At 39.8% G+C, this 20069-nt stretch overlaps 1 protein-coding gene across 1 annotated transcript in view; it reads right to left on the reverse strand.

Moving 5' to 3' along the window:
* scarb2b (scavenger receptor class B, member 2b) overlaps positions 1 to 20069 on the reverse strand; it is an 88208-nt gene that overhangs the window by 56496 nt on the left and 11643 nt on the right. The window contains exon 2 of the mRNA XM_060935575.1: positions 2844 to 3001. Coding sequence (XP_060791558.1) covers positions 2844 to 3001 — 158 coding nt within the window. The remainder of the gene's footprint in view (positions 1 to 2843; positions 3002 to 20069) is intronic.

Raw genomic sequence — 20069 nt, forward strand, 5'->3', positions numbered from 1 at the left:
CTACAGTAACGGAAAGCGAGAAGAAAAGACGTTGTGTTATATACGAAGGAAAGGAAACGCAGGACCAAACTAATAAATATCGGCGGTCAGCGAGCACCTCGGTGTGATCAGCTGTTCGTTTAGTGACAGAATGATATAACTGTCAGTGCACGGTCAAAGGTAAATCTGCGCATGCGCACATGGACTTCCTCTGTCTGCTTGACTGCGCGAAATGAGCGATTCCATGCACATTATTTGCTCGGGAATCCCTTCAAATTAAATAACTTCCCAGCCAGCCACAGAATGGCCTGGTGATAGTAACCTACTGTACAGTACTATAGTAACCTACAGTTCCTGTTCATTACACACATCTTCTATTTACTGTATGCACCTATTATATGTCTTTTATGTACTGACTTTATCTAATGTCTTCTTCTAATGTCTTGAACCAGAGAAGCAGCCTGATAGTATTTTGTTATACTGTAAAAACCCTGGATTGGTCTAATGACAATAAAGTTGAATTGAATTGAAGTCACTGAAAGGTACCAACTACTAACACTGCGTAATGATTTGTACATGTTTCTATTTCAATGAAATACAGTATATTGTGGCACAACAAATTGAAAAGTGAAGCAATCTGTATTCTTGAATAATAAGAATAATTTAAGTAAAATGTTGTATTAATGTTTGTCTTCATTAATCTGATGCAGTAAAATAGGTTTTTGTTTCTTTTAACTTAAACTCTTGAATCTGAAAGACTGACTGTAAATGTAAACACTAGCAGAGGTGGACAAAGTACCCAACTTCATCACTGAAGTCAAAGTACAGATCCCACTGGTCAAATGTTACTCTGATACAAGTGAAAGTTGTCCAGTCAAATTTCTACTTAAGTTAAAGTACTGGTACTTGCTTTTAAAAATACATTGTTGTATTATTGCCACAACGCTTACAAAACCTAACGCCGTTACCAAAGACAGAAATGTGAATTCACAAAATGAACGCATGCCGTGCATCATGGTGGTTTAACGTTAAGCTAGCTAGTCAGTGAAACCCCAGCTGACATGCTAGCAAACTCTTTTCAAACTCGAAATCATATTGGGTAGCTAACGTTACTAGAAAAGAAAGATTTCTACATTCTGTTTATTTGGCAGGATTATGCTAAAACATATTTCTGAAAGAACTTCAGATAAATTAACGTTATTCATGTTAGCGTAACTCCATTTTTACATGCTAACTAAGAGTGTCCAAGTTAACTAGCTGTGTGTAAACGTTAGCTGTGGACAAGGCGATGGCAACTTGGCAGGCAAATCCATAGAAAGTCATTTGACTAACCAGACTGCATAGCTACGTTTGCAACGTTATCGCTAGCTCTAAAAGCACAGACAACTTCGTTGCAAGCTTTCTCTTGGAATTAAACGTTTATATACCTCAATATGCTTCAGCAGGTTGGATGGCGAGTTTTTGTAAGTCGTGATGTAGTTCGTTTTCGGCAAACAAAGCAAACATTTAAAACAAAACGGATCTTTAATCCTTTCAGAAAACTGAAACATGGGTTCATGGCCCATGGGTGTGTGCATTCCACAGAAGAACCACCTCCTTCCATTCTGCCATCAACTGATTGTGTTAAATAATGCTGCTGAGAAATCATTGAACTTGATTTTATACAGTTTATGGACGTGACCTGACCCTAGTGATTAGTGATGGGCTGTCTCAGTGTCACCTGGGAAAAACCAATGACGTTTTAGAAAAGAAAAGGAAAAAAACATCCGCTTTCAAAGCCGCTTCATAGTAACAAGTAACGAGGACCTTGATACTGTAGAAATGTAGTGGAGTGAAAAGTACAATATTTGCCTTTCAAATGTAGTGAAGTTAAAGTCATAAGTTTCCAAAAAAAAAAATATTCAAGTAAAGTACAGATACTCAAAAAGTGTACTTAAGTACAGTACTCAAGTAAATGTACTTCGTTACTGTCCACCTCTGCACACTAGAAATGTACACACTGACCTGAGGAAACAGTGAGAGTATTCAGGAACTAATCTCAGATGGACCGAAAGACAGTGGAAATGTGTTGTTATCAGATAAGTCCACATTTCAGCTTGTTTTCGGGAAAACCGGACGTCGATTTCTCAGTGCCAAAAGTGAACACGGCCATCCAGTTTATCATCAGAGAAAGGTGTAAAAGCCAGCACTTGTGATGGTATGGGGGCATCAGTGACCACAGGATTGGGTGAGTTGCATGTGTGTGAATGTACCATCGATGTGGAGGTGTATATTGGGATTTTAGAGAGAGATACATGTTGCCATCAAGGTGATGTCTCTTCCAGGGAAGTCCATGCTTATTTGAGCAGGACTATACCAGGCCTCATTCTGCACGGGCTACAACAGTGTGGCTTCATAGACAGAGTGCATGTGCTTGACTGGCCTGCTGCCACTCCAGATCTGTCTCCTTTGAGAAAGTCTGTGGCATCATGAAGAGGAGAATCAGACAACGGCAACCACGGACTGTTGAGCAGCTGAAGTCTTGTATCAAGCAAGAATGGACAAAAAGTCCAATTGCAAAACTGCAACAATTAGTATCCTCAGATCCCATACAACTGACGTAACACAGTGGTAATAATGCCTCTGTATCAACTTTTTTTTTTTGAGTGTGTTGCAGGCATCAAATTCTAACTTCATTTATATTTACAAAACACAATTAAGTTGGTCAGTAAAACTATTGAAAATCTTTTCTTTGTGCCTGCCTTTAATAAAGCAATTTCAGTTAATTCATTCATTTATTTCAATCAGATTCTTATCATATGTGTTTTCTTATAACGAACTCCTTTTCACTGTTGTCTAAATATGTTATACACGTGTGTGTTTACCTGTAGGTGTACGGTCCCATGTGCGTGACACGTGGTTTCTCTCCAGCCATGAACTCATTTGGGTTTGTGACGTTGAAGAAGAAAAACTCCATGAACACAGGAGGAGGAGGATTCTTCCATGTCTGGAACACTTTACTGCCTTCAGTCAGAGTGATCTCCTACGACACAAACATCACATCATGACAGGTTCTTAATTTACTTTCGACTTACAATTTTAATGAAAAAGAATCTTACTAAAGCTAATGATCATGTTACATTAACGGCGTTTAACAAACACTCTTGATGCCTTGCTCAAGGGCACTTCAGCCATTTCGGCTGGTCCAGGGAAGTGAACTGGCAACCTTTCGGTCCCAAAGTTGCTTCTCTGGCCATGGCTTCCGTCATGTCAGTTAAATAACAAGAAATGAAATAGGTGCAATTATTACTAACATATCTTTGAGTCTTGTTGGAAAAAGTCTTGCCTTGAGTGTTATATACAGTATATGAAGTACCACAAGTACCAATGAGGGAAGACTCATGTGCCATCATGATTTTTTTTTTAACAGTGTAAGTCAGGCAGCTGAAAAGACCTCTTTTTTCTCAATCCCTTTTACTCTGTCTTTCTTTTCACACACACACACACACACACACACACACACACACACACACACACACACACACACACACACACACACACACACACACACACAGAGCACTTTAGTTGATGAGAGTCACGTGATGTGTGTGTTTTCAGACCCCCAGCTGCCATCACTGTCTCCCATAGCAACAATAGCACAGTGTACATGACCTACAGCACAACAATGCACTGTAGTGAGAACCCAAGCGTTCATAACAGCGACCAGAAATGTTCGTCAAGTTTTGGTGTTGACCAGTTTAGCTCACTGTGCGTATAAAAGAATACGACTGTTTCACATTTCTTGATGTTATTAATATCCTATCACATCACCATATCAGCACACTCAAAAGCTTTGTTTGCAGCAACTGTGTTGATGAAATTTGCATGCAAGAGACAAGTTCACACGCATGAAAAGGTTTCTCCAATCCCACGGATGGAAACCGCCAGAAGCAAACTAGGGTTATTCTGTGAAAAGAGACCCATCACAAACTTAAGTCTCTAAATTCCTGCTACCGAAAAGTGGCCAAGTATTCATTATGTGCGTTCCTCAAGAGATTCACAGTCGACAGAAAGAAGCATGGACAATAGATAGAAGAGAGAGAGAGAGAGAGAGAGAGAGAGAGAGAGAGAGATTTCTCTCTCTCTCTCTCTCTCTCTCTCTCTCTCTCATTCTCATGCTCTCACATTTCACTTATCTCTCTCTCTCTCTCTCTCTCTCTCTCTCTAGCTTTCTCCTTCTATTGCTTATCTCCTCTGGCTCTCTTTTATTCTTCATTTATTTACCTCTCTTTCTTCTTATCACTATCTCTCTCTCTCTCTCTCTCTCCTATCTACTGTCCATGTCTCTTTCTCTGAGCAGCAAGAATTTAGATGTGATGGGTCTCTTTTCACAGAACAACCCTAGTTAGAGAGAGAGAGAGAGAGAGAGAGAGAGAGAGAGAGAGAGAAAGGAGAGCTAAATAAATTAAGAGAAAGAAAGAAGGTACAGTGGTGCTTGAAAGTTTGTGGACCGTTTAGAATTTTCTATATTTCTGCATAAATATGACCTAAAACATCATCAGATTTTCACACAAGTCCTAAAAGTAGATAAAGAGAACCCAGTTAAACAAATGAGACAAAAATATTATACTTGGTCATTTATTTATTGAGGAAAATGATCCAATATTACATATCTGTGAGTGGCAAAAGTATGTGAACCTTTGCTTTCAGTATCTGGTGTGACCCCCTTTGTGCAGCAATAACTGCAACTAAACATTTGCGGTAACTGTTGATCAGTCCTGCACACCGGCTTGGAGGAATTTTAGCCCGTTCCTCCGTACAGAACAGCTTCAACTCTGGAATATTGGTGGGTTTCCTCACATGAACTGCTCGCTTCAGGTCCTTCCACAACATTTTGATTGGATTAAGGTCAGGACTTTGACTTGGCCATTCCAAAACATTAACTTTATTCTTCTTGAACCATTCTTTGATAGAATGACTTGTGTGCTTAGGGTCGTTGTCTTGCTGCATGACCCACCTTCTCTTGAGATTCAGTTCATGGACAGATGTCCTGACATTTTCCTTTAGAATTCGCTGGTATAATTCAGAATTCATTGTTCCATCAATGATTGCAAGCCATCCTGGACCAGATGCAGCAAAACAGGCCCAAATCATGATACTACCACCACCATGTTTCACAGATGGGATAAGGTTCTTATGCTGGAATGCAGTGTTTTCCTTTCTCCAAACATAACGCTTCTCATTTAAACCAAAATGTTTTATTTTAGTCTCATCTGTCCACAAAACATTTTTCCAATAGCCTTCTGGCTTGTCCACGTGATCTTTAGCAAACTGCAGATGAGCAGCAATGTTCTTTTTGGAGAGCAGTGGCTTTCTCCTTGCAACCCTGCCATGCACACCATTGTTGTTCAGTGTTCTCCTGATGGTGGACTCATGAACATTAACATTAGCTAACGTGAGAGAGGCCTTCAGTTGCTTAGAAGTTACCCTGGGGTCCTTTGTGACCTCATCAACTATTACATGCCTTTTAAACCAAAAAATTCTATTCTGGTCTTGTCCGTCCACAAAACATTTTTCCAATAGCCTTCTGGCTTGTCCATGTGATCTTTAGCAAACTGCAGACGTGCAGCAATGTTCTTTTTGGAGAGCAGTGGCTTTCTCCTTGCAACCCTGCCATGCACACCATTGTTGTTCAGTGTTCTCCTGATGAACATTAACATTAGCCAATGTGAGAGAGGCCTTCAGTTGCTTAGAAGTTACCCTGGGGTCCTTTGTGACCTCGCTGACTATTACACGCCTTGCTCTTGGAGTGATCTTTGTTGGTCGACCACTCCTGGGGAGGGGAACAATGGTCTTGAATTTCCTCCATTTGTATACAATCTGTCTGACTGTGGATTGGCGGAGTCCAAACTCTTTAGAGATGGTTTTGTAACCTTTTCCAGCCTGATGAGCATCAACAACGCTTCCACAAACATGTGTTGTGAAGATCAGACTTTGATAGATCCCTGTTCTTTAAATAAAACAGGGTGCCCACTCACACCTGATTGTCATCCCATTGATTGAAAACACCTGACTCGAATTTCACCTTCAAATTAACTGCTAATCCTAGAGGTTCACATACTTTTGTCACTAAGAGATATGTAATATTGGATCATGTTCCTCAATAAATAAATGACCAAGTATAATATTTTCGTCTCGTTTGTTTAACTGGGTTCTCTTTATCTACGTTTAGGACTTGTGTGAAAATCTGATGATGTTTTAGGTTATATTTATGCAGAAATATAGAAAATTCTAAAGGGTTCACAAACTTTCAAGCACCACTGTAGATAGACAGAGACCAGAATGAGACCAAAAAGAAAGATAGCCAGAGTAAGATAGGATAGATTGATAGATAGAGAGAGTAAGGGGGAGATAACTAGATGGAAAAAAGATAGAAACATGAAAGAGAGAATGAGCGAGAACGACTTTAATGATTTATTATAATTAGTGAATTTGAGAAGTAAATATAAACAGAGCCAGAGGAACACTAAGTAATACATGAACTCATACAGAGTGCAAACAGGATGTTTATTTAAGTACAACCAAGTCAACGACCTCCTTATGGTTTCATCAGCAAACATAACATTCAACGGCAATAATTAGCCCATTTCCTTTTTTTCTTCTTTTTTTTGGGGTGGGGGGTTTTATTGCTTAGTAAGGGCGTGTCTCAGCAACGGGAAATGTTGCACAACTGTAATGTTTAATATACAGTAAGCCTACACAATATAGCTTATTTTCAGATCAGTGAAGATGAGTTTTAAAAAATACTTTCAAAAAAAATGTATACACTTCTTTTACAGCAGGCAGGAATGTAACAGCAAATAAGTCATCTTTTTTCAGAAGAACACAACACTCATTTTCTCTCTGATCATGATCTCTACAACACAAATATAATTAAAAAAGACTTTTTATGCTCATTAAAAGAAGTGGATTAAACCTATGTAGTTTCGTGCTGGGGGGAGAGGGTATTTTTTCATGTTTTCACCACAAATTAAAAAATCTGACCATAAAATACGGGTTATGTAAATGTCTGGTATGTTTCCCAAATTTACCAGAATCCTTCCACTAGTGATAAAGTCCAGAAGGGAAGTTTATTTGCTCGGATAAAAGTTCATCACTCGCAGAAAGAGCATGCCTTTTTCTAATCTAATTTTCAAAATTTAAAAATGAGCATTAATTTTTGCTCTTTCTTCTATTAATTTCTGGGAAAGTAAAGCTCGCTTCTCTGCTTACACACCTCAGAATGCTCTTTTAGTTGGTTCTGCTTTTTATTAGGATGCAGTGCTGCAGCACAGCAACCTATGGGCTCCCCTAGGGGAGCCCATAGGTTGCAGTGCAAAGCACTGCAACTATTGTTCTTCTACGTATTTCTTCTTCTTCTTCTTCTTCTTATTGTTCCTACGCAAATTTTGATTTCGAATAACTCGATAACCGTACGTCGCACACAGACAAACAATATATCAAAACGTGCGGCTCGATCGGACTCGCTACGCTATTACTTTTCTCTACAGAATACGATTTTTTCGCGACGTAGTCGCGAAAAAATCGTCGAAAAAACCCCCATTAATTTCTATGGAATTAATTGAAAAAAAAAGCACTTTTTCAACGTTTTTCAAACGTCCGCTGCTCTGGCATGCTTTAACCTAGAGACGTGATTCAAACTCTAAAACGTAGGAAAACTTCTCCTCTGTGGATCTGGCATTCAACTTTTCTGCTAGGTTCTACACTTTCGGATCAGTCCCGGCTTAACCGCCATGTGGGTTCTGGGAGAAAATCCGGCTTTTGAATGGGTGTCTATTGCGTTACACACCAGTGAAGCTCGTTAACTTAGAGTGGAGAGAGGTTGAAAATAAAGCTCAAACTTTCTCACTTAAACTGTGTTTTTAGCCACAAATTTCACTCTACAGACATGATTTTCTCAAAAGTAGTAGGAAAACTTGTCCTGATTCACACAATGTGTCTACCTAAATGATAGGATTTACAGTTTTTGAATGACAAGCGTCAAACTGAGGACAGGGCAGCTGACAGGCCTCATTGACACCCATTATAAACGTGGGAGAAAAGTCACTCGTTTTTAAATCGCTCTAGTGTCGTTATTTTTAACACTACAGACAAAAAAATACATCATTTTATTCTGGAGACCCTTCTAGCGCTCACTGTGAAAGAATTTTGTGAATAGCTCCTTCCGTTGTCGAGTTATTTGTCATTGTTCGAGGCCTGGTCCTTCATAAAAAACAGTAGAAAACTCCAGCCCTTGTGTGTCTTAGCTCATTGACACCCATTATAAACATGAGAGAAAAGTCAGTCATTTTTAAGTCGGTCTACTGTCCTCATTTTTAAGACTACAGACAAAAAATTACATCAGTTTATTCAGGAGACCCTTCTAGCGCTCACTGTGAAAGAATTTTGTGAATAGCTGCTTTCGGTGTCGAGTTATTTGTCATTGTTCGAGGCCTGATCCTGAGCAAAAATCAGCCAAAAATTGACAAGATTGTGTCACTCTGTGCTTTCTCAGGCCCGTCGCCATGCCTACTGGGAGCAGTGAGTGACGGGGGGGGGGGGGGGCTGCTGTCTCAAGCACACACATAATCATTGCATTGAAACATCATTGCAGGTCACACATTCACGGCCAGCAAACATGCGTGACCGAATTGCTTCGCGCACTGCATCCTCTCACAATTTCCCCCGGGGAATTGTCCGGTCTAGTTATATTTGCTTTTTGTTTTAGTTTTATTACTCAAACTTCATTTTCAGTGCTATTTAATGGTCTATCTATATCGCCTTTATTTCTACAATTTTTATTTCTTTGTATCTGTTTTAACTTTGTACTCACTTATTTCAGCGGGCGAGTTATTTATTTCACCACAGACACATCTGTCCAGTTCATCAGGGTGCAAAAATATCCTGGCTGTGTTTCAATTTGCCAAGAATGTCTTTGCCCTTGATTCATGACATCCATATCAGTGTTTCAAAACCAACTTACAACTCTCTCTCAATCTTCTTCAACTGATGACTATTATATTCTCCTTCACTCTTAATTAGCTTTATGTTTATATACGTCTTTTTTTTAGTGATGTCTTCTTTTAATATTATGTGATATAAATACTTTGAGGTTCATTCCAGGTTAGCTGATATTTTCAGAGCTGCTATTATAGCAAATTAACAACGTCAACAGTGTATATGGTATAAGTAAAGAATAAAATACTTCAGGGTGTGCAATTACAGGATCAGGTGGTGTGATGTGATCCATTACTACCCAACAGTTGATTTTCCAATAACAGCACAGCCTGAAGTGTTTTATTCCTTTTATACTACGATATACCATCAGTAATGATTTTTCTCTGTACTTTTTTTTATTCCTTTATAATTATATTTAAGATTGAAGAACATCTATGAAACAAGTTAACTGTGGTTATCAACTGTTATAACATATTTAAACCATTTTTTTCCCCAACAAGCTCTTCTTTTTTCTCAGTCTTGAAGTTAATGAGACCGCAGCTTGTTAAAGCTAGACTACCTTTCAGATTTTTCAAGTGTAGGTCATAAAAAGAATTTTCCCAGACACCCAATTATTTTTGTTTAGTGGACCGAAAGCTACTGAATTCGAATCACAGACTTCCAATTTTATCCGGTTTTTTAAAAACAGAACAATTAATGAATTTAGAGCCACATGGCCCTAAATTCTCCACTACTTTTTCCTGCTTCACCATGACCCAATTCAAGATACTACGTCATGCATGACGTGGTGGGCTTTCCTCATTTGCGCAAGGCATTGTGGGATACAAATTTGAAACAGGAGAGAAAAACGGAGGACGCAAATGGAACATGAAAGACCGACTACAGTAACGGAAAGAGAGAAGAAAAGACGTTATGTTGCAAAGGAAAGGAAACGCAGGACCAAACTAATAAATATCGTCGGACAGCGAGCACCTCGGTGTGATCAGCTGTTTGTTTAGTGACAGAATGATGGAACTGTCAGTGCACGATCAAGGTAAACTGCGCATGCGCACACGGGCTTCCTCTGTCTGCTTGACTGCGCGAAGTGAGCGATTTCATGCACATTATTTGCTATGGAATCCCCTCAAATGAAATAACTTCCCAGCCACAGAATGGCCTGATATTTTGCGAGATATTACAGAAATAAACGTATATCACAATGACCAAATTTCAGCGGGAACTAAATTTCACCGATTTTATGAAATCGAAAGGCCGTCTCACTTTAACTCCTGTTAGCAATTGTTATAATGTATATAAACCATTTTTCCCTCAACAAACTCTTTTTTTTTCAGTCTTGAAGTTAATGAGACAGCAACTTGTTAAACCACAAAATGCAAAGCTTGCTGTCCTGAAGACTTTCCTGTGTCAGAAAACTGGAAGTTACAGTTCTAACTCGGACTGTGAAAAAGCACTAACACTGGGGACTTCTTTGAAATATGCTAACAAACAAACAAACAAATAAATAAATAAATAAATGGAAAGTTGTGCAGAGCACAATACTTGTGAAAATCACAGAAATGGAAGTTATGGCCGATTAGGTGTTTTTACAAGATTTGACTTTGGTGACCTTGACCTTTGACCTTGACCCACCAAACTAATGATGTCTTTGTGTGACCCTAGTGAGTTGTCCTGTGCAGTTTGGTGAAGATTGGTCAAGAAATGACGATGCTACAGCACCAAAAAAACAAACGGACAAACAGACAGATCAACATGCAACAAAAATCTCAGATTTTTGCAAGTAATAGATAGATAGATAGATAGATAGATAGATAGATAGATAGATAGATAGATAGATGGATAGCCAAAAAAACCCAAAAAAATTCAACATATCAATCATCGTACTTTATACATTTATACATCATTCAAATCACTGTGTAAGTTGTTACTATAGAAATGATAACGTATTAGACGGAGTCCATTAATATAATGCTTCTGTCGTGTCAGCAATGAAATCAGCATCGACACTTTCGGACTACACTTCCCAGAGTGCATAGCAGCATACAGACATGGCCACCACAGACTACAACATTCACACATGCTCAGTGCCACGTTCACAGTCATTGGACTCCTAATCATGTGCTCCCAGTTATGCTCACAGCTTGTACAAACAGACTTTGGACATTCCCTCGTAGTGAGATATTTACTCAGTATACTCACGCTGACGTTACCAAGCCTCAGCTCATTGTGATTGTTATCCGAGCTCACAATCCTGTTCCTAATTTCACGTTAATGATCTTTGGTCCATGTTTTGGAATCAATATTAAGAAAGAGCACTACCTGCACTTGCATTAGCTTACCTTTCCTGACAATTTCAGGTTTTCAGCTTAGTAAAATTACAACAACATGTTTGTGCGGTCTGGAAAACCACAACAATACTCAATTCAGAACCGATTTCAATTCAGAAATCAGTTGAAAATGAAAAAAACACCACCATCCATTATCTGTAGCCGCTTATCCTGTCCTACAGGGTCCCAGACAAGCTGGAGCCTATCCCAGCTGACTATGGGCGCGAGGCGGGGTACACCCTGGACAAGTCGCCAGGTCATAGCAGGACTGACACATAGACACAAACAACCATTCACACTCATGGTCAATTTAGAGCCACCAATAAACCTAACCTGCATGTCTTTGGACTGTGGGGGAAAATGGAGGAAACCCGCACGGACACGGGGAGAACATGCAAACTCCACACAGAAAGGCCCTCGTTGGCCACTGGGCTTGAACCCAGGATCTTCTTGCTGTGAGGCAACAGCGCTAACCACTACACCACTGTGCCGCCCCCACCACCAACAAATTTGTTTTTAATTAGGGCATTACCTACATTAAAGCTATTTGATATTGGCTACTCTACTACTAGGATATCTGCTCATATACCATGGGTAGAGAAAAACAAAACGGCGGAGCGCATCAAATCAGATATATCACTTTGTTATCAAGTATTTAAGAGAAACAGAAATGGCGAAATAAAATAGTCCCCCCCCCCCCATATCGCCTGTTCCACACTCCAGCCCAGTTGGTGGCGGTAATATACCTGGTCTGCCAACCGCCAAAAAAAAGAAGAAAAGAAAATGGCGGCGCGTGTTACTGAACCAACTGAGGATGAAATAAAAACTGTACTCGAAAACAAAACCCCAAAAATACAAAAAAAAAGCAACAAAATATGGAATAAAAGTATTGAATGGTAAGAATTAATTTTTAAAAATAATTATTATTATAGCATTTTTCACAAATTGCTACGTCATTTCACCAGTTTGTTTACATTCTAAGCGGAAATGATTCTCTCATTCTCATCTCATTATCTCTAGCCGCTTTATCCTTCTACAGGGTCGCAGGCAAGCTGGAGCCTATCCCAGCTGACTACGGGCGAAAGGCGGGGTACACCCTGGACAAGTCGCCAGGTCATCACAGGGCTGACACATAGACACAGACAACCATTCGCACTCACATTCACACCTACGGTCAATTTAGAGTCACTAGTTAACCTAACCTGCATGTCTTTGGACTGTGGGGGAAACCGGAGCACCCGGAGGAAACCCACGCGGACACGGGGAGAACATGCAAACTCCACACAGAAAGGCCCTCGCCGGCCCCGGGGCTCGAACCCAGGACCTTCTTGCTGTGAGGCGACAGCGCTGGAAATGATTCTGTCAGACATTTTGTGTAGAGTTTTTCTTTATCAAATTTGCAAAAAATAAAAATAAAAATGCTCTGTTTCTCAAAATCCTATTGTGGATAGACTGAAACAGTTATTCCACTCAGTCTCATTGTACATGGCTTATAGCTGATTCGGCGCTACGCGCTTCACCAACTATCAACTCGTACGACTTGATTTCATGGAATAACTGTTAAATAATAGATGTGTAAATGAGTAAAAGCTAGTATTAATAAAAGTATCAATAAAATGATCATCCTTTTTTGTTGCAAAGATTAATATCTACTTAAAGTGTGGAAAAAAAATATACTATTCCTTTGCATGACTTTAAAAGAGTAACATGTAAATACCACCCATCACCTTTGGAAAGACTGTGCCCTTGACTCATATCATGATATCCATGCTCAGAGGTCGGACCAAGTCATTAGCCTCTTTTACACTGCCTGTTCTTATGCCTTTACTCCGCCTCATGTTCTGTATAAAACATCCAAATGTGGAACAGGGGCTCTGTTTTATTCTAGCTCGGAGGCGGAAAGTAACATTGGTAGTAACCTAGCCGGACTAGATGTCTGTATAAAAGGGACAGCCGGCACAGCGGGACAGGGGTGTGATGTTTTTGACATTGACTTTCTTCTTTCCGAGACCAGCACGAATTCAAACATCTTCAGCTACAGAGAGAGGTCTGAGCGCCTTTCTGTTTCATATCACTTCCTACTGCTTTTCACTTTCTCCTCCAACATATTTCTGATCACACAAACACATGGCACTCCTCTCTTCACTCCTCTCTCTCTTGTGAGTACAGTTTTCTGTGACACTTTTTCCCCCAAAAAAGCCAACTCAGCTAAAAGACACAAACATGTTTTATATATACAGTATATATATATATATATATATATATTATATATATATATATATATATATATATATATATATATATATATATATAGAGAGAGAGAGAGAGAGAGAGAGAGAGAGAGAGAGAGAGAGAGGCTGTTACTTCCCTTAAATGTGAATTATTTAATAGAAGTGACTACATGTTGCATACGATGCTCAACAACTTTGCTTGTGTTTGAAGAGTGATATAAATGTACACGGCTAACAAAAGCACCTCAACATTCAGTTCACCAGCCATTGATTTTAAAGCAACGGTATGCTCAGAGTATTCATATTTCCAATATGTAGATACATCACCTTAGATGTGATGCTCCGTTGTGACACGTAACGCCTCTGGTTGCGGAACGCCGGCTCACAGTGTAAAAACACACACTGACCCGGCTTCATGCCGGATTTATTTGGTTCGGTGTAAATCACTAAAGCTGGAATCTTGAGGTGCCTTCTTTATACCAATATTACAGAGTATCTGTGTAAAAAGGGCTCCTCTTTTACAAGTCTTGGTATTCAAACTGAAGTCAAGCCTGATAAGAGAAGTCAGTCACAAAGTCAGTCAAAGACATGTTGAAAGGTTTCTTTAATTATGTCAAATTGAGTCAAATTTGTGACTTGAGTCCAAGTCACATGACTCGACTCCACAACATCGTCCAGTGTCCTGTGTAGTGCCCATGGCAGTATTCCAAATGATGGGCCGAAGTTGGACTAAAAAGTGAATTGAGTCAACAAGTGTATTTAGATGTTGAAAATGTCTGTTAATAGTTAAACATTAATATCACCTTATCAAAAATTTACAGCTATGATGATGAGAAAGCAGAGTCTGTGATGTGTTCTTTATGCAGTAAATGAAATTTTCTTACTTACAACATGAAATTTAGAGACAGAGGAAAGCTGTAAAGGTAAAATAAAAATGTAAGGTTAAAAAAAGTGTGTTTTTGATTTGTTTTGGTGTGTAGGGCTTTTTGTGTGATGTCTGCATGGGAATGTTTTTAAATCTCGAAGGGGACCAGCTATATATCCCCACAAAGAAAGACAAAACAAGAAGCCTTTATTTATCACAATGAAATTCTTCCGCTGCATTTAACCCATCTGAAGCAGTGAACACACACATGCACACACAAGTGAGCAATGAGCACGCACACATACCCAGAGCAGTGGGCAGCTATATACAGTGGTGCTTGAAAGTTTGTGAACCCTTTAGAATTTTCTATATTTCTGCATAAATATGGCCTAAAACAACATCAGATTTTTACAAAAGTCCTAAAAGTAGATAAAGAGAACCCAGTGAAACAAATGAGACAAAAATATTATACTTGGTCATTTATTTATTGAGGAAAATGATCCAATATTACATATCTGTGAGTGGCAAAAGTATGTGACCCCCTTGTGCAGCAATAACTGCAACTAAACATTTCCGGTAACTGTTGATCAGTCCTGCACACCGGCTTGGAGGAATTTTAGCCCGTTCCTCCGTACAGAACAGCTTCAACTCTGGGATGTTGGTGGGTTTCCTCACATGAACTGCTCGCTTCAGGTCCTTCCACAACATTTCGATTGGATTAAGGTCAGGACTTTGACTTGGCCATTCCAAAACATTAACTTTATTCTTCTTGAACCATTCTTTGGTAGAACGACTTGTGTGCTTTGGGTCATTGTCTTGCCGCATGACCCACCTTCTCTTGAGATTCAGTTCATGGACAGATGTCCTGACATTTTCCTTTAGAATTCACTGGTATAATTCAGAATTCATTGTTCCATCAATGATGGCAAGCCGTCCTGGCCCAGATGCAGCAAAACAAGCCCAAACCATGATACTACCACCACCATGTTTCACAGATGGGATAAGGTTCTTATGCTGGAATGCAGTGTTTTCCTTTCTCCAAACATAACGCTTCTCATTTAAACCAAAAAATTCTATTCTGGTCTCGTCCATCCACAAAACATTTTTCCAATAGCCTTCTGGCTTGTCCATGTGATCTTTAGCAAACTGCAGACGTGCAGCAATGTTCTTTTTGGAGAGCAGTGGCTTTCTCCTTGCAACCCTGCCATGCACACCGTTGTTGTTCGGTGTTCTCCTGATGAACATTAACATTAGCCAATGTGAGAGAGGCCTTCAGTTGCTTAGAAGTTACCCTGGGGTTCTTTGTGACCTCGACGACTATTACACGCCTTGCTCTTGGAGTGATCTTTGTTGGTCGACCACTCCTGGGGAGGGGAACAATGGTCTTGAATTTCCTCCATTTGTACACAGTCTGTCTGACTGTGGATTGGTGGAGTCCAAACTCTTTAGAGATGGTTTTGTAACCTTTTCTAGCCTGATGAACATCAACAATGCTTTTTCTGAGGTCCTCAGAAATCTCCTTTGTTCGTGCTATGATACACTTCCACAAACATTTATTGTGAAGATCAGACTTTGATAGACTTTAAATAAAACAGGGTGCCCACTCACACCTGATTGTCATCCCATTGATTGAAAACACCTGACTCGAATTTCACCTTCAAATTAACTGCTAATCCTAGAGGTTCACATACTTTTGCCACTCACAGATACGTAATATTGGATCATTTTCCTCAATAAATAAATGACCAAGTATAATATTTTCTTCTCATTTGTTTAACTGGGTTCTCTTTATCTACTTTTAGGACTTGTGTGAAAATCTGATGATGTTTTAGGCCATATTTATGCAGAAATATAGAAAATTCTAAAGGGTTCACAAACTTTCAAGCACCACTGTATGTTACAGCACCCGGGGAGCAGTTAGGGGTTAAGTGCCTTGCTCAAGGACACTTCAGCCCAACCTTCAGGCCATGGCTGCCCCATGCTATCCTAACCACATGTCTTTGGACTGTGGCGGAAACCGGAGCACCCAAAGGAAACCTGGGGAGAACATGGAAACTCCACACATAAAGGCCCCCTTCGACCACTTGGCTCGAACCCAGAACCTTCTTATAGGATCCAATAGGATATTTGGCTGAGTGTGTTGTTTTTTGTCATATGTTTAGATCAAAGTTTTTTTCTGCTTTGAAGAAAAAAAAATTCTTCAAAGACCAGGACAAAACATTATACATTACAAAGAAATTTCTCTTTTATGAAAACTATAGGATTGTTTGTTTGAGGTTTTTTTAGACTGTTGAGTTGTTTGATGTAGGTTCCCCCCACCAAACCCCCCTCCCCTTGATTGTATTTATTCTATCCAATGACAAGACAAATTCAATTGCACCATTCGTCCATCCATCCATCTCCCATACCCTTTTTCTCAGATTAAAGCACTTAATATGGTTTACATTCTCTAGGTCAAGGGAAGGGAATGACATGGAACAGATGTTTGCGGGTGTGTATGTGAAAACTTCTGGAGGAATGGAGTGTGAGATTGTGAAACAGGGTGCAGGGTCTGTGTTTTTTTCCAGCGAGGGGCAGGCAGGGCAGTTCACAGGGTTGGAGTGTGTGAATGTGGCTTTTTCATGGAAATGGGAATAGAGTTACAAATATGCCTCAGCCTCTCCCACACAGTCAGGCTGAACCTGAAAGACATCAATACTTCGAAACCAATAATCAGTTTTCCTCACCAATACGAACACCTTCACTTTACCCATACTGTAAATTTTACATCAGTGAAAGGTTTGAACCTCATTTATTTCTTTTTGAACATCATTTTGAATTGAATTTTTCTATCCAGGTTTTCGTATACACAGATTCAGCATGTGTGTGTAATGGAGAGGCGGATGTTATCCACACATTCATCAGGTGTTGATTCCTTTTCTCCAGCAACAGCACTGACAGTAGTTCCAGCTAAAAAAGTTTATATTAATGCGCTTTATTCTAATGTTATTGTTTTGTTTCGATAGTAACGTCACACAAACAGATATACACCAACCAGCCACTTTAATAGGAACTTGTACTTGATTCTAAGATTCCTGTTCTTGGCTGGCAGGAGCAGAACCCAATGTGGTCTTCTGCTGTTGCATGCTGAGATGCTTTTCTGCTCACCACGGTTGTAAAGAGTTGCTATGAGTTACCATATCCTTCCTGGCAAAAAGCTCGAACCAATCTGGCCATTTTCCTTTGACCTTTCCAGAGGCTCCAACTCTCCCGCCGTGGGCGGGAGATCTCCCGCTTTAGGGAACATTTAGAAAATCCTCCTGACCTCCTGCTGACATCATAAAAATCTCCCGCCCGCCCTTGCTACACATGATTAGTTAAAAAAATATATAACTTGATACGTTTATGTTGACGAAAATTAATAGCTGACTTTCCGCTTTTCGTGTGTCTGACATTGTATGGGTGGACTCAAGTGTGTACCCCACGGTATATGCCGATTCCCTGGTCGGTACACCGATCAGCATAACAGGGGGATTGGAGTGAATGCCGGAGGCATGCGCGGGCAGATTAAGCGCGCATATGAATTGAGCGGAATTCGGTACACCGGGGGTACACACTTGAGCCACCCAATGTCTTAGCAGTTACCGATAAAGCATACAGATGGCGCTATTAATGATACGCGCGAGAGAACGAGAAAACCAGCGACACTCAACCATTTTGTTTGTTTTTCGTGTCTGCATTTTGTCTGCATTTATCGCCTGCTCGTCTTTAACTTTATGTTCTCTTGAATGAGATAATGAAACGAAGTTCCGTTGGTGGAAATGGCGAAAGCCAAACTACGAAGAAAAATATCAGAAAATCACCAAGATAAAGTTCGGATCGCCCGTCGTGATGGTCGCCAGGGACGAATGGCGGGCTATTTTGGATGGCAGCAAGACGACCCTGTATCTGACCGGGTTAGATCACCAGACCAGACGTTAGATTCTAATGAACTTGTCTGACTTTTTTTTTTGTCTGACTTTTACTAACTTAGACTTAGAAATCAGTGGCGGCTGGTAGTCTTTCAAACAGGGGAGGCTGGTCGGTTATGATATTTCCAGATTTTAAAAGAAAAAACATCAATTTTGCCCATACTCTTGCCTCTGATCTGGCTGATTGTTGGCAGCATCACAAACTGTGAAATAACAGGTTCTTTTGGCCCATTAGCCTACTGTCCAATATACATGATGGTGGTGTTGGGGGGGGGGGGGGGGGGGGGTATATTTTAACATTTTATATTTTAAAATTGTGGCATGTTGTTTAAAAATTGATCATTATTGAAAGCAGCTCTTTGTCAGGAACCTCAGCAGTAGAGCTGGGTGCCACACATTTCATTCAATGACACTTTCCCTATATTTTACTTATTTTGACTGAGAAATGTTTTATTGACAATTTTGATAACCCTTCACTTTTAATCCAGGTCTGTAGTGTGAAATGTTCTCGGCTGTGTTTTTGTTTAAAAATGTTTTCCAAATTGTAGCGGTGTTTAATTCATATCCAGAAAAATATATATTCCAATATAATATACTCAGCATAAACATTTTAAATAAATTCTATATTTTTGGTCCATCCATGACATATTACTAAAGTAGCCTATTTACTGTTGTTGATGTGGGTCACTTGCTGTTAGCCAATTCACTTTCTCGTACCAGGAGAGCTGAAAGGAACGAGTATTATTCCCTACCTTTTTCACCAAGTCAATTTGAGGCGTTGGTCTACCCTGCTCTTTAATTTTAATTTTTTCCTCGAAAGGAAGACTGGCAAATGGCTTCGCCAAAATTAAATCAGCAATGCTCGGCATCCGTGCGCAGCTTTCTTGCTAGCTGACTAGCCCCCTCAAGTTCAAGTTCAGTCACTCAAATAAACGAAATTTCTGGAACTAAGATAGCAAACTTGACAACACTATATTTACACTTTATTTACAATGAAAATATATACAAACTAAAAAAGCTGGTAGAAACCGTATGTAATGAATGAAATCGAAATGTAAGCTGATCTCTTACAATACACCACAGCACTTGTGAATCCGCATGGGACTGAACTGAAATTCACCGCTGCCTGTCTATATTTGAAACGAGCTGTCAATCAAAGAAAATATCCGGCTGCTTTCACCAATCACCAGTCTCCTCGCGGAAACTGCCATGTCCCTCCTATGTGAGGCTCGGAGTCCGTAGGCGGGCATTTTTGCAGTATTTGTCCAATAACCGTCTTGCATTTTGATATTGAAAAGCGCATCACTCCCAAATGCCATTGAAGTCCACTGAGGCTGGGCTGCATCGCGCTGTCACGAGGGGGAAAAACTCACGCGCACATTAAAGTTACAAGGGAATGATTTCGCACTGTAGTGGGTTGAGCACATATATTTCTATGATTCTGGATCTGAAATAGCAATGTTATAAGGTCGGCTATAACATAAGCCTAGCGCAATTCATCCTACACGATGTTCGTCATTTTTAGAGGAGGCTGAGCCTCCCTCGTTGTCTTAGAGCAATCGCCCGTGTTAGAAATAGAATATTATTAGAAGAGCATTATCATCAGAGGGTCTACCATCGGCAATTTATAATAGTCATTATTGACATTAACATTGACTTTAGGCATATTAAACTTTGGTCTATAGTCACTGGATTTATCTAGATCTGTTACTATTAATAAGATTTAATTGACACGAAATGTGGT

Source organism: Neoarius graeffei, chromosome 12 (assembly GCF_027579695.1).
Source record: "Neoarius graeffei isolate fNeoGra1 chromosome 12, fNeoGra1.pri, whole genome shotgun sequence".
Taxonomy (NCBI): Eukaryota; Metazoa; Chordata; class Actinopteri; order Siluriformes; family Ariidae; genus Neoarius; species Neoarius graeffei.